The 23,240-nt window shown below is 34.2% G+C and overlaps 1 protein-coding gene across 1 annotated transcript; it reads right to left on the bottom strand.

The window, feature by feature from the left end:
* Positions 1-4,656: 4,656 nt before the first annotated feature.
* Positions 4,657-5,067, bottom strand: LOC141630888 (putative mitochondrial protein AtMg00860). The gene has a single exon (XM_074443631.1). The coding sequence runs from the start codon at positions 5,065-5,067 to the stop codon at positions 4,657-4,659; it is 411 nt and encodes a 136-aa protein (XP_074299732.1).
* Between the last annotated feature and the right edge of the window lie 18,173 nt (positions 5,068-23,240).

Raw genomic sequence — 23,240 nt, 5'->3', positions numbered from 1 at the left:
GCACCATTTCGATACAAAATGTCCTATGCTAGACATCTTACGTTTTATCAATTCATGTAAACTTCTTTACAAAGAAATGACCCGTACTTGGTATCTCATACCAAGATAGTGGAACTAGCCTATCCATTGAGTAGATGTCTCTTTCAACTTTGTTCTATCGCATTCATCAAGGGTTGACACTTCTTAAGTCACACTGACTTTCACATTCCTCTTTGCTTCAATCAAGCAAAAATGAATCTCATGAAGACCTATCTTCATGTCATTCGTGATATTTTATACACTTAGTAAGAGTGAATTACTATAAAGTGAGTGCAACATGTGGCAAAATCTCAACTTCTTGCGAAATTGGACTACCTAACCGTTCAATTGTTATCATATGCCTAAACTCTTTAGCGCATAAACAATCGATTTGGGCTTTCTCGAAGTGAGCCATTTGACGGTATCATATTTGAGTATTATAAGTGTTTTTGAAAACTCTTTTCGCAAACTTTTGAATTACACTTGAGTAATTAAAACTAATATGTCATCATCATGACGGAGGAGGTGTCACTTCCGAAATCACGCCTCTCTTGATAAAATGTGACTTCCTTTTAAACTCGTAATGTGAGTTTGCAACATGAAACCCCTTTTTAACATGTATGGACGTTAATTAAGTTGTATAATAACCGCAAAAATCGTTGTAAGCTTATGTAGGTGAATTGGTAAATCATGTTACCAATCATTAATTCCTCCAAACGAACCGCTTTCTATGAAAGAATGAAACAAGTATAACAATAAATAGAGAAAGGAGGATGAAGTGCGCGATGTCATACATTTATGAGAATGAACGAAAAATAGGAAAAATTAACATTCAATCTTTTAATTTTACTTGTGAAACATCTTTAACAAGTTTTAACATTTATATAATGATCTCCCACTAAATTATATAAATGATTCCAAGACCCAAATATTAAACAAAAATGAGCATCGCTTGGGCGAAACATCCCATAATTGTGTAAATTCGGTAAGTCACGTTGACTAATTCTACCTCTAGAACTCTTGGTCGACGAATTTCCTTAAATCCATCTACTAGCCCCGGAACACAAGACCGTCTTATATCCCGTTGAGACCAACCAATTTTGGCGTGTCATAACCGCTTACCACCCTACTTACTCAAGGTAAAAAGAGAACACCTCGCTTGGGCGAGCGTGGCTCTAATGAACAAGAGATTCAAGGTGTTACTAATTGGTAAGGCTAATCTCAATTTTAGTTATGTGAGAGATCTTGTCAATTTAGTCATAAATTCCCTATAAGTGAACTAAGTCGGTGAATGTAAATGACGTGAATTGACAATCGCGAAGATAAAATGCATGTGAATGACAATTTTGGCATGCGCGAAAATAAAACAGACAAACAAGTAAGCATATGAATAAATCCTAGTATGGCCACCTAATTAATAAAAACTAATCTATTACATTTCGAAAACCAACTCCTTGGTCCCTTGCCTCTTCATTCCATAAGTGGCTCCTTCTTGGGGGATTTGGAACACGTTCCAAAAATAGACTTCGTCTCGATGTAATCCGTCTTTTGGAAACGTCGGTAAGAATAACTATTACAATTGAATTACATAACTAATCCTATTATACATTAATTAATAAAATAAATAAAACTATTAATTAATTACAAACCGACGATACGAGATCGTATTTAAATTACAAACAAATCGATATTCCTATTCATTTTGGGTAATAACTATTAAATAAACTAGGCCATACTAGGTACAACAAGATAAATACTTTAAATAAATGATAATCATTCATTCAACTTAAATAAATATGCTTAAAATGCAGTAAAATGATGCCAAAATCGCCCTATCCATCAATCGTTGGTATCCATCTCGGTGTTTGTGGATTTAATCGATTTTTAACATGTAAAAATCAATAATCAACTCTTATCTTATTTAAGTCCAAACCAATTGTCCAAACTATTTTGAACCTCAAAATTAGTCCTCACTAATTTTATGATGAATAATTAGTTTGATTTGGTGATATTTTGCTAATTTAATCGGTAAAAATCATAATTTTTAAGTAAAAATCCAAAATAATTGAAAAATTACCCAAAAAACAAAAATTTTGAGTATTCTGGAATACTACCAAGAACACTAAAATGTCAGAAAAATTGCCCCAAAATACGGATAAAACTTATGAAGAAAAAGATCGATATTTATCGGTTTTTAACCACTAAAACCAATAAAACATCAAAACAAGGTGAAATCACATTTTAAATTTCACTTTTAACTTTTAAATAACATTTTCAAATGTACATAAATTTATCAAGGGCAGAATCAATTTTTTCGAAATTATGATTAATTTATTTCACTTTTATCGACTTTTATCTCATAAAATCAATAAACATGCAAAAAATTCAAACCAACCTTCAAACTTTTGCATACAATCATTAGAAAACATGCATGAAACACCATAAAAATTCCATGGCCCGAATCATCATTTAACTATTTTTAGTCAATTTATAACTAAAATACGGCATTTTGACTCGGTTTTCTACCAAAAATCATTAAAAATAGCAAAATAACTTTATAAATCACCAAACTTTACCACAATTCTTTTGAGATTAGTAGGTATGCATGTCCTTAATATTTCGTGTTAAAACCTCTTCTAACACAATTTTTGAGTTTTTATAAATTATCTCATAATTCATTAATATGCTTAAAATCAACATGCAAATTACAAGCCTAAGCTCTGATACCACTTGAAAGATCATAGATCCATATTAGACTCTCTAATAAAAATTAAATTATCTCATAATTTATCATTTTGGTGATCTATGTAATATGCATGCAATATAAAAGCATATTAGAATAAAAGAAGAGGAAAATAATTTTCCTTACATTGAGAAATGGCAGTATTTGGGCACAACCAAGATCACCCATCTTGGTTGTTTTTGAGCTATTAAGAATGGCAAGATCATCCAATCTTCAAATTAAAAAAGCTCCTTTAAGTTGCACCCAAGAACAAACCTCCAACTCATATGATTAATTTTAACAAGAAATTAACCATATAACCCTTGAATATTATGTAAATAATACTAACACTCTTAGTATTTATTTTTTTTTACTAACAATCTTAGTAAAAATGATGCTTATGATTTTTAGAGAGATAGAAAAATTGTTGTTCACATGCAAAAATGTACAAGTGAAGTGGTAGAAAGATGAACAACAATTTGGAGAGTATTTGGGGAAAGTGGCGGGTGGAAGGGTAGTGTGTAGGAGTCAACTTGTTTTTAATATTGTCCAATTTTTTGTCTCATGCACAAAAATGTTATGACAACTTATGGAAGAAAAATAAGTAAAAGTGAAATGATTATGATCATCCACTAACTTCATTTACACAGTCCAACGTCCCATTTACGGGTCCAATTTGGTTCTTATATTTGTCGCACAAATACGTGTAAATTTTATTTAAACATCGTTTCATGTTTAAATGCTTCCAATTAATTTCGTCCAAATCACTCCGTAAATATATGTGTACCACTACACATATTATTTACGTACTAATATTAATCACATTAATCATTTAGTACAATTTTAGTGAATTAACAATTAATTAACTAAAACCCATCTCATAAAACTTATTATTTAATTATCGCGTAATTAAATAATAACCGCCGCTCCTCGAGTTCGCAACTCGAAATCTCTCTAAATCAATTTAATCGACTAACTCTTAGTCAATTTAATCAAGGGACTAAATTAAACTATATATCATATAATTAATTAGCTTTCGTGTTGGAGGTCGTTCTTTTAGGTGTGACTTAAAGGGACCAGCTGAACACCGCAGTCTCACGACAGTAACGTCAAACCCTAGTTGGTCAACCGTTACCGATATACGTTGATCAGCTGACTAGTATTGCCAATGAATATCCCATGCATATTCCTTAATCAGAGTTAATAATATTATCATGCACTATTGTGGAGGACAAAAACTCCAACAAAAACAACAGCTGTAACAGCCCAAGAGTTGAGAGTAAAGTTGTCCCACATCGGGAAAATATGGTGCTTATAATATGTTTATAAGGGATTCGACCCACCACTTAGTAACAAGGCCTTGTGCTTTAGGGCTTAAGTGAGGATAAGTAATGGGCCCAAAGGTACACATCCCATCTTATTGAGGTTGTGTTCCGATCGTGGTGGGTCGGATTGTTATAAATAGTATCAGAGCAACCCTGGGACCGTGTGGTGAGTCTGTGGTCAGGAGTACTCGGGTTACCCACCTAGCGGGGGAGGATTCTAGGCTTAGCAGCGGTCAAGATTGAAGCACAATGAGGACGTTGTGTTCTTTAAGTGGGATGTTTGTAACACCCCAAGAGTTGAGAGTAAAGTTGTCCCACATCGGGAAAATATGGTGCTTATGATATGTTTATAAGGGATTCCACTCACCACTTAGTAACAAGGCCTTGTGCTTTTGGGCTTAAGTGAGGACAAGTAATGGGCCCAAAGGTACATATCCTATCTTATTGGGGTTATGTTACAACCGTGGTGGGTCGGATTGTTATGACAGCCCCCAACTCCAGACCATGTGTTGGGTAATTTTCTTCATAAGGTTTAAGTTGTCGCGAGGCATACGTGATTACTTTTCCATTATGTATCAGCACGTAGCCAAATTAATTCTTAGATGCGTCTGTATACACCTCAAAATTCTCATTTGCTTTAGGTAGTGCTAAAATAGGAGTCGTAGTCAATCGGTCGTTTAGTGTTAGAAAGGCAGTCTCGCAATTCTCATCCCATTTAAACCTGTTCTCCTTTGTAATCAGCGCAATCAACGATTTTGCTATCTTAGAAAAGTCCTTAACAAACCTTCTGTAGTAGCTAGCTAAACCCAGGAAGCTTCTTACTTCAGCAACATTTTTCGGCGCTTCCCATTTAGATACTTCTTCAATTTTTCTATGATCAATTGAGACACCTTCTTTTGACAACACATGCCCCAGAAAAGCAACTTTATCCATCCAGAACTTGCACTTACTCAGTTTCGCATACAGTTGGTTATCCCTCAACCTTTGCAAGACAATTCTCATGTGCTCTACACACTACGCCAATTCAGTGCTTTAACAACGAACTCATAACAACGGTTTACTACATATAATAACGGAACATAGACCACCGTTGCTCAAAATATTGGCGGAAACCTCAAGCGCGCAATTTTGAGAAATGGTTTTCAAAGAAACCATTATTAAAAGAGTTTTACAACGATTCTAAAAACGACCGTTGTCTAAAATTATCAACGGTTAAAAATGAAATCGTTATATAATAGTTTTGTAAACGGTTTTTTGACACCCGTTATGATAATTTGTCAACGGTTTTTACGTAACCGTTATTTAATATAACACAAGAACTCTTTTTCACTAACCGTTGTTAGATAATTAAAGAACGGTTTTGGATGAACCGTTGTCATATTTTAAAATAAGTAGAGTTGAACCAATACATGCAAAAAGGTACAACTTTATTCAAAACTTTAATAAAGGATGCATGCGTTATACTATTCAATTTGGACTATAAATATGTCTTCATAATGTTTTCGTTGAATATCAAAACCTACCAAATATTACTCTTTCATTCTCTCTCTAAAATATATATAATAATATGGCTGGTTTATCGAAACCAGAATCACGTTCTCATTATGTCTTTTCTTTTACTTGTATTGTTCATAATCTCCCGGTTCGTTATGAAAATGGAAAAGGTGTAAATAAGGATTTTGGGTTGATGTGGTTAATGCTTCATGACTGCAGTTTAACTATGGTTAAAGGAGTCCACCCTATGTCGACAAACAGGCGAGGTTTTCAAGGATTCGTTTTTATCGAGTTTGACGAAGCCAACTACCATCGCCAGGCAAGAAAATTTGGGACTATATTTGTGTGGGAAGATGCGGGAAAAGTGAACTTCTATTCGGATGCTAGCCAAAAGGACCCTTATCTATGGGTTGTGACCAATGTTGATCATATTCTGCTGAGTCATTATCGGAGACATCACAATCTTGTCACCGTGCCTCTGTCATGGGAGACAGAGGCAATTCCACCCGTGGTGGCTGAAGAAAATGAAGGGCCACTCTACGACTTGTTCTTTACCAAACTTCATGAAGATTATCCTTCGTCATCAGATTTTAATAATTAATTAAGTCTTTATTTTAATTTCGAGCAATGAAAATTGTATTATTTGTTGTTGTTGTTTTTTTCTAATGAATTGAAGCATATTATTTGTGTTTTTTGTTAAGTTTTCGTTCGCGTATTTAAAAATTAAACAAATGAAGGAAGACAAAATTGAAATAAAACCAAACGAAGTAATTTGTTCTTAAAAAGTATATCAAATAACAAAAAAAAAAAAAAACAATCTAATTAATAATCAGGAAATAGATTGCGGAATCTATCGACAATATCACTAAAAACATTTCTTTCATCTTGAACCCAATCCTCTGAGTCGTTTTCCCATTCCAACGGCACTGTCCCTAGCTCACAATTACGACCATGTAGGTACAAATACGATACTCGTCCACGGTCATCTTCATTAGCAACCCATAAATATGGGCCTACCAATTCATTATTGGTATCAAACCAGAACCTTGAAGCATCATTGTTATAAAAATCTCGCTCCAGTTTGCAAGCTTGATGAAAGCATTCCCGTTCCTCACCACCGCCAAATTGGATGAGTGTGAAACCCTTGAACGACCCATCATTCGAAAGAGCCGGGTAGATAGCTTGAACCAAATCAAATCCGGTAAACCGAATAACCCCTATTAGCCAGTTAAGGTTATATGATAGTATTCTCTTCCAATCTCCTTCCTCTATGTATGGGAGATTTTGAATGATACACATTAAAGGTTTAACGTACAGAATTCTACTTCGACGTACAAAACTTCAAATGGTTCGAACGATTCGACATCAGATTCGAATAGCGATCCTTCATCAGATGAATAAGACAACATAATGAATATATAATTTGATATATTAAAAGAAGAGTTTAGATTTTGTTGTGAATATTAGAAGCTTAATTAAGGTTCTAATTTATATAGGAGTTTACAGTTGTATTGCAAACGGTATAAATATTTAAAATATGAATAGTTCCAATACATAGGAATTTTATATAATTTAATTTTATAATGACAATGGTTCACATAAAACCGTTGATGTGACTCATATTTGTGCACATTTAGTCCCCGAATTAACCTCGTTCCCATGCTTTATAGCGACTATTAGGATCATTTCTTATCTTTAGCTCCCTATTTTGCATATTCTTTGAGGTTTTGTGTCGTTGGTAGGAGAGGATTGCTGGCCTTGCATTTATGGAGCAAAATAGAGCTAAATGGATCACATCTAATGACCAAGCATCAAAGAGGAAACCAAGACTAAAGGCCTAAGCAAATAAAACAAGTGAAGTAGGCAATGATGAAAGATCCCCATGACCCTAAGATAATCCCCACGGATTTCTAGGCAGTCAAGATATGGAGAAGGAACCCTGTCCTAGGATCCGGGCGTCCCCAGCTCAGCATGACCGTCTCAAGCCAGGATCCGGGCATCCCAAGGCTCGGCTCGAGCTGATCTTCTTACAGGACCCTATCATTCTTCAGCCAGGACGCGCGTGTCCCTGAGGGACTTGCAACCCAGCCCGCGCGTGTCCCAATTGGACTTGCAAATCGTCAACTTCTCTTAGGGTCACCCTTAGTAACCCTAATCCTTGTACTTAATTTTACTATAAATTCTCTATTGTACTACCTACATGATCATCATCTCTTAATCATCTCATAATCAAGTACTAATCTCTCTTAATTTAGTCTTAATCCAAGTTATAATACAAATTTTAATATTAATCACATCTTAATCTTTCCTTAATCTCTCATTTGTTCTTAGTTTTAGTTGGGTAATTAGAAGATTATTTGGGGTTTATTGGAGGATTAAAAACCTTCCATTTATCATCAAGTTTACTTCTATTATTCTTTGCTTAATTATTTGGATCATCTCAAGTAAGTATAATCCCTTTTTTCTTTGCTTAATTATTATTAATTACATCACTTGTTCATCATGTTTTGCTTTGTTAATATGATTGACATCCTTATTAGCATGCTAAACTTGACCATGAGTGAGTAGTCACTTAGCTAGGGTTAATGGGGAACTAGGGGAATCAATCATGGGATTAGATCAATGCTTAAATTAATATGCTTTCATAATCAAATGCTTGCTTGCTGTGATTTCAACCTATGCACATGTTATGTTTGATGAAATGATAGACTATGAAACCCTGTATTTTTTACCAATCTCTTATCTTTTCAATGAGGCTTGTAAGATATAAGCCAACTCAAGCCTTGTTTGACCATGCATAGAGTTGAATAGGAAGAGACTAAGTCGACTTGTAGGTGTTGTAAAGTCTTGATCGACTCGGCTCCGAGACTAGTGGCGGACCGGGGGGTGCGCACAACACTCCACGTGCACACCCTCTGCTTTTCGATTTTTTTTTTTTGAAAATAACGTAAAAGAAACTATCTGTAGCATTTGCGCGTCAAAAATATCACTATACTAGTCATGGCACAGTGGTTAAAACTTATAGATGTGAACAAGAGGGCGCTGGTTTGTACCTCAACTCTCCCTATTTTCTTATTTTTTTTGTCTTCTTTACTCCAAGTCGCCATGTTTGAAATCCTCCATTTTTAATTTTATAATTTATATATTGTATATTTTAAGTGGTATTTGATCTATTATTGGAGTATTAATTTTTTTTTATTTTTTTTTGTAGTTTTTTGTTACCTATTTTTATTCTAAATGTTATTTTTTGTTCAACTTATATCTCAAATTATATATAACAGACCTAATTTTAAAATTTGAAATTTTAAAGCCCTAATTTCATACGGTTTTGAAAATTTCAAATAAATTATGTATATTATGTTCTATTTTAGATTGATGGAAGTGTGGGGCCGTTTTAAAATCTACCAAAAAGACACATAAAAGTCAATATTCTTTTGGGTGTTCATCAAATAATGGTGAAAAAATATGATATTTTCTCAATAAAGTGACTGCAAAGTTTAAATTATCTAAAATCAATTAAAATTTAGAGCAATTCATTTCCATGTTACTTTGAATTTTACATTTATATATAAGTTCAAATCAAATTTTTGTGGTATATATATTCCAATTTCACCGATCGGTTTGCTTTGTTGCTTCAGCTTTATCGACTCGGTTGAAAAGTGCACCCCCACAATAGGAACCCTGGGTCCGCCACTGTCCGGGACATAATGTTGGAGTAATTGTCCCCGACAACAATGCGATCACAATTGTCGATCATATTGATCACATATTTAAATCTCATATAAAGAATACGAAAGGGATGATACATAACATATATAGTCAACTGGTCCACACATATCGGTAATGATTGGTTGGCTAGAGTTTGACATTACTGTCGTGCGACGATGGTGATCAGTTGATCCCTTGAGGTCACACCTAAAGGACGATTCCCTTAATTGAAAAAGGTTAATCAATTTTATGTCGATACAGATTAATTAATTCCTTAAAATTGAACAAATTATTATCATAAGAGAGAAAATGACATCTTATTATAATGTGATTAAATAAGATTTTATTTAGTAATTTAAGAAGTTATATTACTAAAATTAATCGGTGTTTGCGAAACACGCGAGATGAGAATGATAAGTTAGTTATAATTACAAGATGTTGTGAATTATACTAACTAGTATTTAAATGACCATTTTATGAGAAAGTAATTTTGAATTACTCGTCAATTTGTTAAATGTGATTTATTTAATTTGTAAATGACATTTAATTTCTTAAATATGCATTTTAAATTAAAACATGACATAAGACATGTCACATGTCACATGACATACAATTGTACAATTGACAAAAATAAAATGGAATCTATATTACACATCAAAACCGAAATTGGTGGGCAAATTTTAGAAGTTTTGTCTTATTCATTTGTCTATGACACTTGATAGTGACATGACTATGGACAAAGGCTTACACTATTTGTCTTGTCAAGACAAAAAGGAAAAAGAAAAATGGTCCATAACTACTTAATCCCACCGGCTTTTGGAGAGAAATATAGAGAGTTTTTTCTCCATAATTCATTCTCTCATGTTTTTATGAAAACCCAACAACCTTCTCTCTCTTGTTCTTCATAAAATCAAGTTTTATGAATCAAATTTGTACAAATCAAACACTAATAATACTAGTAGTAGTATATGAGTATTAGTAATCGATTTTAAGGTAAACCACATTACAAATATCTAGTACATGTTAGTTTGTGGGATTTTGGGATAGTCTTGGGTGCTACTTATTGGAGGGCTTCTATTTTGAAGTCATGGATGTTCATCCATTATTAGAAAGCTAAAGAAATAACAAGAAGGAGATCTTGTTGGTGCCCATAAAACCGAAATCATATAGTAAGAACAATGATTTCTTCTCTTATCTTATTTATGTTTGCATGCATAAGATCTAAATTAATTTTATGACTAAATTAATTGAAACATATATGAATATGTCGAAATACGGAGACATAGATTTCTAACAAGCGGTATCAAGAGCCTTAGGTTGTTTGCATGCAAATCGGTTTATAGTTTTTCCGAGTTATATGATAAACATACAAAACTAATTAATTTAGTTTTATGAGGATAAACCTTAAAATAAATTTGCATGTTTAAAGTTTCTGGTCCTAAAATGTATTTAGGATATCTTGGTTTATTTATGGATTTTTATTGTTCATTTTATATATTATTGGCATTAAAATGTGATTTTTATGATAAAAATGTCATTTTTGGACGAAAATTAGCAAAATTTCGAATTTTCCAGTGGTTTGTGGATATGTTTTCCCATATATTAGCTACTGATGGCCTGTAAAGTTTCATAATAATATGAGTTGTTATGCTCGAAATATGGATTTTTCAAGATAAAATCATATTTAAATGAGAAAATAGGTTAATATGAGTTATATTTCGAATATGGTCATAGAAATTTAGTATGTTGTCACATGAAATTTTACAAGATGCGTGTAAAAGTTTTGGCTATAATGAAGTCTTTATGCATGATTTATGAATTTTTGATGAAAAATCAAATAAATAGTGACTTTAATTAGTAAAAATTGCTAAAACATACTTCATGACTAAGGAAAAATGTCACATGTTGCATTTTATCACCTATTTCAGATCTAAAATTTTTCTCATATTTTTATGGTAATAATTGATAAATCCGATAAACCGCAACATTGTTTTTCTCGATAAATTTCGAAATTTTTGACCTAAGTTTTTGAACATTATGAGTGTCATGGTATTTTTCCATAATTTTCATGAGTTTGAAATTTCAAATTTTAAGTTTATTTGAAATTTTTATGATTTATTTGAAGTTTATGGCATTATATTGTAATTTTAAGTCCTTTTATGAACAATATTAAGAAATATAAGTTAATTATTGTCAATATATTAGTGGAGACTTATTTTGAGTCCTAAGATGGTTAGGATAATTAAATAGTACATAAATATGATTTTATGTAATTATTGTGATTTTTAAAAGGTTAAATCACGCAAATCCGTAAAAATCGATTAATATACGATATTGGCTCTTTAAAGACGATTTAGCATAAAACTGGGCATGTTCATAGATACTATAATGCTGCATTTTATTTATGATTGTCATAATTTTATTTTATGTAATTTTTGAATTATGTAATTTTACTTTGTATGGCCTTAGTTTTTAATTGATATTACCCGAAATGTATGGGAATATCGATTCGGTTGTAATTTATTGTGATCTCCTATCACTTTTTTGTAATTTAATAGATTTACTTTATTTTAATTACAAATGTATAATAGGAAATTATGTAATTTGTTATGTAATTTATTTATTCCGGAGATCCTTGAAGACGGTGCCACTCAAGAAGGCGATCCATTAAAGACGGTGTTGCCTTGAAATGCGTGCCAAGACCAAAGTTCAAGGGACCAAAGGAGTTGGTTTCCAAATTTGTAATAGTTAAATTAGATTTACTATTTTAGGAAGGCCATATTAGGATTTTTATTATGCTTTGCATTTTATTTATATGTTGCATGCATCGCTAAATCGCCATAACTAAAACATGCATTATCATTTTTATCGAGTTTATCGACCGTGTCAATAACAATTATCGTAGTTCACCGCTTTATTTCACTTAAAACGTGATAGATAATAAATTGACATGACCTCTCGCTAAAACAAACAATTGAGACTTAGCCTTACCAAAAAGTAGAAACCATGAAAACCTATTTCGTGAGAGAGTGCACTCGGCCACACCGGGGTACAAACCTTGTTACGTAGAGGAAGTGGGTGATAAATGTCTATCCACCGAATTCATGTTGATGAGGGTTTCATCGGCCACACCGTGCCCAAGTTAATGTGGGTTTGGATCATGGACACATTTATTCGAAATTTGGATTGAGCTCAATGGAAGTATTAGTGACCGTAGTCGCATGTGTTCCGGGCTAAAGATAAATATTAATGTAATTTTATCGACCAAGAGTTCTAAAAGTAGAATCGATTAAAGAGTTAATCCACCGAGTTATATTGATAAGGGATTCATCGGCCACACCGTTCCCAAGTTAATATGAATTTGGATCTTGGAATCATTTATCATAGTTGGGTAGAGGTCACTATGTAAATGCTTTACTTGTTATTTACAAGTATTAATAAAACGATAAATGTTAAGTTTTCAACTATTCCGTTATGATATTGTTCTATTTCTTTACCGCAATTCATATACGATATCATTTTGATTTTTGATTCAAATCTCCATTAAAACATCGTAACTAAAGACAAATTTGAATTTTCTTCTAAAAACCTCGTATTATCCATTGTAAGGATCTCTTGTGAAGAGTATAGATAAAAGTTATTCGTGATCAAAAGGGTTTTTGATTCTTGACTAACATATCTACTTACAATTAATTTTCTTCTAAATGTTTCTCATTTTGGTAACTAGATTTGTTGGAAATCAAAATTGACCAAAATACCGCAACCACTTCAATGAAAGTTTTAAGACTAAACGAACGAATGAAGAGTAGTCTTCATGAAATTCAAATTTTGCTTCTCTAAGCAAAGACTCATTGAAATGAGTGGGAGCATTCTCATAAACCGTTAAGAAAAGGATAAGGTTCTAAGAAGTAAAATTAGAATGGAACTGATACAAGGCAATGTTAAAAGTAACGTTATTGAGAATAACAATACTAAACCTATCAATCCCGACGGATAAAGTTTCCATTGTCTTAAATGTTGGGCACTAGAAAAGAAACTACCTCAAATTATTGAAGAATCAACAAGTTAGTTGTGGGACATCTAATGGGACCTTCTTCTTTAAATGTTTATTCAATTAACATAAGTTTTGCTAGTACCATTTCGTCAATATTAGAAACCGATGGTGGTTTTCATCATTGTATGCGATATATAGGATGATTAGAATATGACGACTAGCATCAAATAATATCGAGAGATAGAGTCATTGTGTACTCAATCTAGTTTAGGGTTTATAGTTATACTTAATTATGACTATTAAGTGCATAAAATCTAAATAAGAATATGAACTTGTTAAGATACAAAAGAGGTTTCACTTTTGTGACCCTATACACCATAATTTGCTGTATGGCTAGCCCATTATCAAGGTGATTATATTCTAAACCAAACTAGAATGATACATCATGAAGATGATGCAAGACTCAAATTGGTAACCCAAGATTAAACCTTAGATTCTGGAATGATGAACGCAAAGAGTTATCGAGTACTCTTGAAACCATTAGATCTTATGGTATATGCGTATCTTGTATTCAAAACAAGATGTCTCGTGCCCTTTTTTGGTTGAAAAGGAGATCGAGGTTGTAAATCATTGATCCAAAATAGGTTGATTATTTTCTTTTACCAACGATTTAAGTTGACCCTAATGTGTTTAATTAATAAGGTAAATAGAGAAATCCTTGAAGAAATTCAATGAGTTCAAAGAATCACGATTTAGTCGTGATGTGATTATCAAAGTGAAGACTTTGATATAAGCCAAAGGAAATGTGATATAGTATCACAAATTAATCTCTCTTAGCACGCATTATGGGATAATGTGTGGTTGGATAAAGAAATCAAACGCTATTCAATATGGTTTGGACTTCAATCAAGTTACTTTGAGTTACTTGATCCTCTTTGGGGTTTTATCATTTTGTCTAAATTATTTTTCCACTAAATATAAAACGAATCATATGAGATATGAAATGGTAGGGTACCATGTTTGTAAGTTTTCAAAAGAAACAAATGCTCATTTTTCGTTACTATAATCACGAGTACAACGGGATTGTGGCTCGTGAAGCTGTCTTTCTAAAATACAAGTTCATTTCTAGAAGACAGAGTGGGAGAAATTATTCAAGAGCCACAAAGAATGTTATGTTGCAAGAAACTAGTCTTTCCTGGCTACATGAGACGTTTTGTGTAAAACGTTGTTTCTTCAAAACCTAGGAGGTTAAATTCATCACTTGTTGAAGATGATGAATCCATGTTACTTTTAAGAAAGTAAAGAGCTTACAACTTACAAAGAAATTGTTTGATTCAAGTTACTTCTGGAAAGTAATGAACATATGACTTACATGAGAGTGTTTAAGTCACAACTCAATACAAGGCTTAGAGCCATGAAAATCCGAAATTAATTCCAAGTGAATTGTTAGATATCAAAGCTTGATTGGTGGCAAAAGGGTTTTGCACTAGTTAAAATGCTTAAGTCTATTTGGATCTTTTAGGGATTGTGTTTCATTATGATGATATACATATAGCGAGTGAATCTAAAACCCACTTCTTCAATTAGAAGGAATGTATTCAATACATGTCTTGAGTTTTATAGATTCTTGCCATCCTAAGTTAATGTGAAACTTAAGAGAGGGTCTTGAGTAGGACATCAATGAGTTGGAATCAATGATTTGATCATGGTATGAAAAGTTTCCTGATAAGTCGAGAAGTTGTATTTATACATGAAGTTTAGTGGGACTTACGAAAATTTTAATAGTCTTATATGTGAATGACATATTGATCATTGCGAATGATTTAAGACTTTGGAGAAATATAGTACATCTTTAATATCCGGATTTATGGAGATAAATCCACATGATATTAGCTTCAAATAAGGAGTCTTATGTTCATAAGATTTATGACTAGTTCAATCGAATTGAACATATTTGATTGATTCCATTTGCTTCCGCTGTCGAATCAATTAAATAGGAAATGATGTATAACACTTCATATACTTTGAGTATGATGAATTGTTTCAAATCGAATTTAAGAAATAGTTACCAAGTAAGCCATAAAAATTACCCTTAAGTGCTTGCAAAAGCATTAAGGATGTAATGCAAAGTGTTTTTGAAGCAATTTTGTGTAAGGGTGTTACACAAATGACAATTGACAATTGAGATTGCGCATGGTTTCTGACAAAACCATAATCAAAACACATTAGGATGGTTAAGATACCATTGTGGCTATGTTATCTAAGAAATAGATTTTCTATAATCGTTCTACGCAATAAAGAACAATGAGAAATATTTACAACAGAAATTAATTACACTTGCAATCATGAGATGTGCAAGAAGGATGAGTCCCGCACACTGTAAAAATAGTGGGAGCTATTCTAAGGCTAGAGGGCCTATGTCTTGATTGGATCTTGACACGTACTCAAAAAGTTTTGTAATGCAAATTTATACATTACAAAGGAAAACAAGTATGTAGTAAGGTTGAGTAAGGTACAAGAAGTTGATAAAACCTACTAACCAAAGCCTTCTCATAGGCTTAACGTGATGAGTCATGACACTTCAATTGAATTGAGATGAACAACTACATACAAGATCAAATTAGATTATAGAATATGGAATAATAATCAGGCATTGACTATTCATATGTGATAATCGCATTTGTCGTTCGAGTTTTATTTTAAAACTCTTTTATTATACTTTGTTACATCCAAATGGGTTGTATGACGATATTGAACCCCGTTAAAGTGAACCCGGATTAACATAGTATTCGCCCATAGTCACTTGTATGAGGTGACGTCTCGATGTGACTAGAGTGTGATGCGATTGATAGGAAGTTCAGTGCCATACAGTCATGTGAGATGACTAGTCGATCACATAGGCAGGCTGTTAGGAACACTTTGTCGGGCAGTGACCCCTTATAGAGTTCTGGCAAATTTATATAGCCTGGTCGTGGCGAGAGTTACTATAGTATTCTAATGAGTCGATTATTTTGACTAAAGACTGTTCGTCTAAGATGGCACAATTTCAGATTAGCTTTGATTTATGTTACTACGACCTTCGTAAATGGGGTCAAATAGGCATATTTTGGGTTATGATGGTTGTGGCTAGTCGAAGGGAATAGTGTGATAGGAATTGTCCACCCCCTTGTCAGGGTTAAAACAATATCTCAGGGTCACTGGAGGAGTAATGAACTGGAAATGCGTGGCCACGCTCGGATGGTTTCTATGGTAGAAAATTCCGGTCAATCCGTTATTCTCCAGATCTAGGAAACCACTCTCGATATGATCACTTGTAAGTACGACCCGAAAGACACCTTGCATTGAGTGGGAGATAGTAATAGGACAAGAGAATTGGTGACGCACACTTGTCAAGGACAAGCGGGAGATTGTTGGGAGTACAATAATGCGATCACAATTGTCGATCATATTGATCACATATTTAAATCTCATATCAAGAATAAGAAAGGGATGATACATAACATATATAGTCAACTGGTCCACACATATCGGCAATGATTGGATTGCTAGAGTTTGACATTACTGTCGTGCGACGGTGGTGATCAGTTGATCCCTTGAGGTCACACCTAAATGACGATTCCCTTAATTGAAAAAGGTTAATCAATTGTATGTCGATACAGATTAATTAATTCTTTAAAATTGAACAAATTATTATCATAAGAGAGAAAATGACATCTTATTATAATGTGATTAAATAAAATTTTATTTAGTAATTTAGTTATATTACTGAAATTAATCGGTGTTTGCGAAACACGCGAGATGAGAATGATAAGTTAGTTATAATTACAAGATGTTGTGAATTTTACTAACTAGTATTTAAATGACCATTTTATGAGAAAGTAATTTTGAATTACTAGTCAATTTGTTAAATGTGATTTATTTAATTTGTAAATAATATTTAATTTGTTAAATATGCATTTTAAATTAAAACATGACATAAGACATGTCACATGTCACATGACATACAATTGTACAATTGAGAAAAATAAAATGGACTCCATATTACACAACAAAACCGAAATTGGTGGGTAAATTTTAGATGTTTTGTCTTATTCATTTGTCTTATACATTTGTCTATGACACTTGATAGTGACGTGACTATGGACAAAGGCTTACACAATTTGTCTTGTGAAGACAAAAAGGAAAAAGAAAAATGGTCCATAACCACTTAATCCCACCGGTTTTTGGAGAGAAATATAGAGAGTTTTTTCTCCATAATTCATTCTCTCATGTTTTTATGAAAACCCAACAACCTTCTCTCTCTTGTTCTTCATAAAATCAAGTTTATGAATCAAATTTGTACAAATCAAACACTAATAATACTAGTAGTAGTATATGAGTATTAGTAATCGATTTTAAGGTAAACCACATTACAAATATCTAGGACATGTTAGTTTGTGGGATTTTGGGATAGTCTTGGGTGCTACTTATTGGAGGGCTTCTATTTTGAAGTCATGGATGTTCGTCCATTATTGGAAAGTTCAAGAAATAACAAGAAGGAGATCTTGTTGGTGCCCATAGAACCAAAATCATATAGTACGAACAATGATTTCTTCTCTTATCTTATTTATGTTTGCATGCATAAGATCTAAATTAATTTTATGACTAAATTAATTGAAACATATATGAATATGTCAAAATAATGAGACATAGATTTCTAACACCTAAATCTTCCTAGGAATTGTAAGATATACAGTAACTCGATTCCATCACAACAATAAGTTGCTTGCATCTATTTGAGAACATGTTTGTATGATTTATTTCCATGATTCCCTTATGAAGCCATGACACCCTAGTGCCCTTAATCAATTGTTTACAAACCTCTTTAATTGCTTTGCTTTGTTTTCCTTAATTTTCATTCATCTTGTTGATTAGTTTAGATTACATCTCATCTCAACCCAAGTTTGTGACACCCGGCCCTAAGACATAAACTACTTGAAATTGAAATCTTAAATCAATACCCATCCCTTGGGATCCGACCTTTACTTACCACTTCACTAAAGAGTAGTTTGTAGAGTTACGAACCAAAAACAGCACCGTTGCCGGGGACGGTGTTCAATTTGATTTTTATTAATTTTTTTTAGTTGTGTCTTTATTTACCTTGAGGAAGAGCATTTCCTCAAGGGACTTCTCACCTTTTTCTCTTAGTTTACTTTGCAAGCTGGATATTATAGATTGTTGTGTAGAGGACCATGTGAGCACTACTCTCATCAAAGACCCTTTGCAAGCATTGGAAGCCTTAGAAGCAAGTGAGGCCAAAGATAAGCATTGGGCATTTGAAGTAGATATCCTTGAAGCCGCTCTAGCCAACAAAGAGCTCAACCCATGAGCAATCCATGTGGATAAATGACATTCTAAAGGAAGCATCACAATCCACTAAAGAAGAACAAGCAAACAAAGTCGAACATGTAATGAGAATAGAATGTGTAATGGAGGTGGAAGATGTTCCTAGTAAACCTTCAAAGGTAGAAAGTGAGGTACAAACTTCAACTCTAAAGCCCCTTCCCCCAAATTTGAAGTATGCTTACCTTGATGAGTCTAAAACCAAACCCATGATTGTCAATAAAAAACTTGATGAGGATCAATTGGAACGTTTGCTTGATGTGTTAAAAGAACATGAAAAGGCTATAGGTTATAGTCTGGATGACCTTAAGGGAATAAGCCCCGACTTTTGCATGTATAGGATTCATCTAGAGGAAGACCATAGACCTACCATCCAAGGACAAAGGAGATTAAACCCCCACATGCAAGAAATTGTGAAAGCGAAGGTTATGAAATTACTTGATACGGGAATCATTTATCCTATATCAGATTCTTTGTGGGTTAGCCCCGTTCAATTGGTACCTAAGAAAGGAGGTACCACGGTGGTAACAAATGATAAAAACGAGCTTGTAATACCCCGTATTTTTTTATATAATATAATTAATTAAACGGATATTATTTTATATTAATTATTATACTTTTTATATCACAATTATGTCGGGAAAATAGTTGAGTCGATAATTAGTTAAACTATCGCAAGTTAATAAAGACGGGTTTAAAAGGAATTCGAAAGGTGAGCTAAACAATTAAACAGTGACCCATTTGAGCTAGCCCAATACAGTTTCAGCCCAATTAACCCTAACCCTAACCCTAATTAAACCTAAAGACTACCTACCCTAATCCCTCAACCCGCCTCCCTCCTTTCCTCATCTCAAACTTCACCCTCACGCAAAACGAGAGAGAGAGAGAGAGCATAGGTGGTTGACGGCACAGCAAGGACGAGCAAGGGACCATTGTCGACGACCTAGGGTGGCCGTGGTGGCGGCTATGGCGGGAAGGTAAGGAGTTCAACCCTCCCTCTGTTTTTTCATATTTGATGTCGGGTTTTTGGTGATTGTTTCGTGACTTAGAGAGGTGAGGATAGTAGTTGTTGATGGGGTATTGGTAATGGGTGGTAAGGGACGAGTGTTATGGTGGTGGTTAGGGTGGTGTTGGGTGGTAATGGTGGTTGTGAAAGGCGGCAGCGATAGGGGTGATGAAACGGGTTTATAATATGGGTTTTCAGGCGGTTTACACGACTATATTGGGGTGGCACCACCATGGACTCGGGGGAGGTCGAAATGGTGGTGCCATGACGTCTGGGTTCACGGGGCTGACGGAGAGCAAGGCGTGGTGAGTTGGCGGTGATGGTTGTTAGTCATGCGGTGGTGGTTTGGGCGAGAACAGGGGTGTTTGGTGAGGCACGGCCGTGAACCAGGCCAAAAGACGGCCGTGGTTCACCTCGCCGGCGGCCGACCCCATGGGGGTGGCCGTTGGTGGCTGGGGCAGAGTGGGTGTTTGAGATGGCGGTTGACACGGCCTTGTGGTGGCCGGTGGTGGTGCGTGGGTGAGAGTGAAGGGGTGGTGTTAGTGACGGGTTATTTTAGTGATTGAATCGGGTTTTTGTCATTGTTTAATCTTTAGAATCCGTTAAGTTATCGCATGCTTAATTAATTAATTTAATTCCCGAGTTAAGTAAACGATTAAAGACGGGTTTTGAGTCGGGTTGTTGAATTGTTCAAATGTTGATGCGGGTTTTCTTAAAAGCATAATTCGTTTAATCCTTTAAATATCATTTGGGTTTAGTTCCGAGTATTTAAAATAAAATAATAATTAATCATAATTAATTACTTTGAGTCGGGACTGGTTAAAATGGAAAGTTACTATATCGGGAAAGTTTCTATTTTGGGAGATCTCTATATTTAGTAGTTAGTAATTATATTATTATAATTGTTTTAGGTGACGAATTCGTGATGGATCGATAATCAAATTCATTGCTTTATTTTCGGGACTGCTTAAACTGCTTAATTGGATTTGCTGGCACTTTGAGGTAGGGAAATACACTTGTCCTATTATCGTTATTGATCGAATTGTGTTGACTTGTTTCATGGTGGTTGAATTACGTTATCATTTATATTCGGGAAGGTGATTGATTGATTTGATCGTATTGAGTATGATATCACAACATCGGGTAAATCGGCATGACTTTATGATTTATCGATTCATGATTTATATACATATTGCATTGCATTAATTATCATTGAGCATTTCATATGCATTGGAGTTGGAGGACGATGTGGTGGTGACGATGTTGAGATACGATGTGATGTTGTGATAAGGCCCAGGCGGGTTCTGGGACTTGCCCTGGTGTCCTCAAACAAGCGAGCCGCGATCGGCTACGGTCGATATATATAGTCTACCGGGATCGGTATGGTGGGTTGTTGTCGGGTTATGAGATATGAGAAATGAGATATGAGATACGAGTTGAGACGGAGATGGAGGTGACGGAGGATCATGCATATTATATTTTGTTGTTTAATTGTTTTCCCTACTCGGCTTCGGGTGACCACTGTGTATTCGTGTACGCCGTGATGATCCAATTATTGGGAGCAGATTGACAGTATATTTCGAGACCGATAGGAGCTGGCCGGGAAGAGAGCTTGGATGACGGACTTAGTGCCTAGCCCACCTTAGTCTTACTAGTAGTTTTGTCAGACTTCATCTTTTGGTCATATTTTGGAGACTTTGTTTTAATTCCAGTCGTAATCTCACTATAAGCATTTAATAAAGTACTGTGTTTCTTTCCTTTGTTATCTACTGCCTCGGGTTTCCGAGATGGTAACACCGTCATTTATCTGAGGAGTCCTAGTTCAGGCCCTTAAATAAATGGGGGTGTTACAAAGTGGTATCAGAGCGAACGATCCTCAGGCCTAAACCAATGAGCCCAATGAACATAGGATGTGTCTAATTAAAATGAACCCCGAGATAGAACTGTTAGGAGCACACGAAGGTAAGGTATGAGTTAGGGGCCCCCTCACGCCGAACCAGCGGCCCTCTCAGTTTGACCCGGAAACCCTGAGTGTATATGAGAGAAAGGGTAGCAAAGTGGCTTGAGGTAGAGCATGAAATTCCTACATCGTTGTGTAGGTGTTAACTGATTGATACATTGATTATTGCATAATCGAGTAATGTATACCTTGCGATCCATATATTCTAACCATTCTACAGGACAACGCTACGTCAAGTATTTTGTATGAATGATGACGTGAGCATATGATGTTGTAGAAATGAGAAATAAAATTTTCAAGTTCAGGTTAATAATCAATGAAGTGTTGTGGTAGCCGTGAATATGAAAATAATTGCGAGTCGATGATAGTACCTAGTTGGATGTTGAATGATGTGTTGATTGTACTACTATGCCTAGTAATATGCGGTTATGTGATCCCGAAGCCATGCTAGTATAGTATTGTGATAGTAATTAGAAACACTGTTGAATTGCATGTTTTTAGTCATAGCAATCGTGATTTAGACGTACGGAGTAGATCGAGATGCGAAGGGATTCTACGGGATAGAGGTTACGAATTGTACAGTGTGAGATTTAAGTCGGGATGGATTAGTATCGATAGTATAGTTATAAGAATTGGGACATAGAAATGAATGACTTAGTGATAAAACTCGTTTTGGTTGGTGTTACTCTTTAATTGACCTTACTGCCATTTCTTCTCTGTTTATTGCCTACGGATAAAAATTTTATGAGAGGTAGCCTTGTGAGTTAGTGTTCATTTGGCGTCGGTTTCATGCTTATATGATATACAGATTAGGAGTAATAAATATTTTAGTTAGCTATGGTTAGAGAGTTCCTGTGCAGTGATGTTTGACCAAAGATTTTATAAAATCCTCATTTAAATTGTATTAATAATTTTTGCATAATTCCAACTCCACCGATCAAAAGAGTCGTATACGTTTTCAAATTAATAAGCCACGAAAAATCTTGATGTCTCAATATTAAATAATAAGTTTTGCAAACTGACCCAAGTTTTGGACCAATAGCTGTCACATGTTTGTTTGGACCAACTGAGTTGTAAAATTTTTTTTTAAAATGGAATTCTTGTGCTTTAGACCTAATCTTTTTTTTTTTTTCCCTGTGTTTTTAACTCTCCGTATCTTATAAAATAATATGAATCGAATTTTAATCGAACGGTTATTATTCGTGATCCTTGAAAGTCACAACGTGAATCATGACTTGTAAAATGTGTATTCTAGGTTGAGTTTTCATACAATAGTTGGTTAATTCATGAGCTTTAATAATGCGAATTTATAATGTTTTATATGATGAAAGTAGCACGCATGTTCAGTAGTTATGTATCTTAATCAGTGATAGAATTAAAACTTAGTTGATAACATTGTTGGCATGATAGTATGAGTAAAATTGGATAGCTTAATTTGATTTTAATCGAGGGTGAAATATTTGATACGAGTCCAGTTGTTTGAATATTTTATCTACATATGGCATGTTGTAATATCTCTAGTGTGTTCGTCATATTTGCATAGAGGTCGAATATATATAAATATAAAACTACAGTGTCATATCGTGGTAAAGTCGATGGCGTTAAATGATAATTTGATTGTTCTAATATAA

Source organism: Silene latifolia, chromosome Y (genome assembly GCF_048544455.1).
Source record: "Silene latifolia isolate original U9 population chromosome Y, ASM4854445v1, whole genome shotgun sequence".
NCBI classification, from domain to species: Eukaryota; Viridiplantae; Streptophyta; class Magnoliopsida; order Caryophyllales; family Caryophyllaceae; genus Silene; species Silene latifolia.
This window is presented reverse-complemented; position numbering and strand designations above follow the sequence as displayed.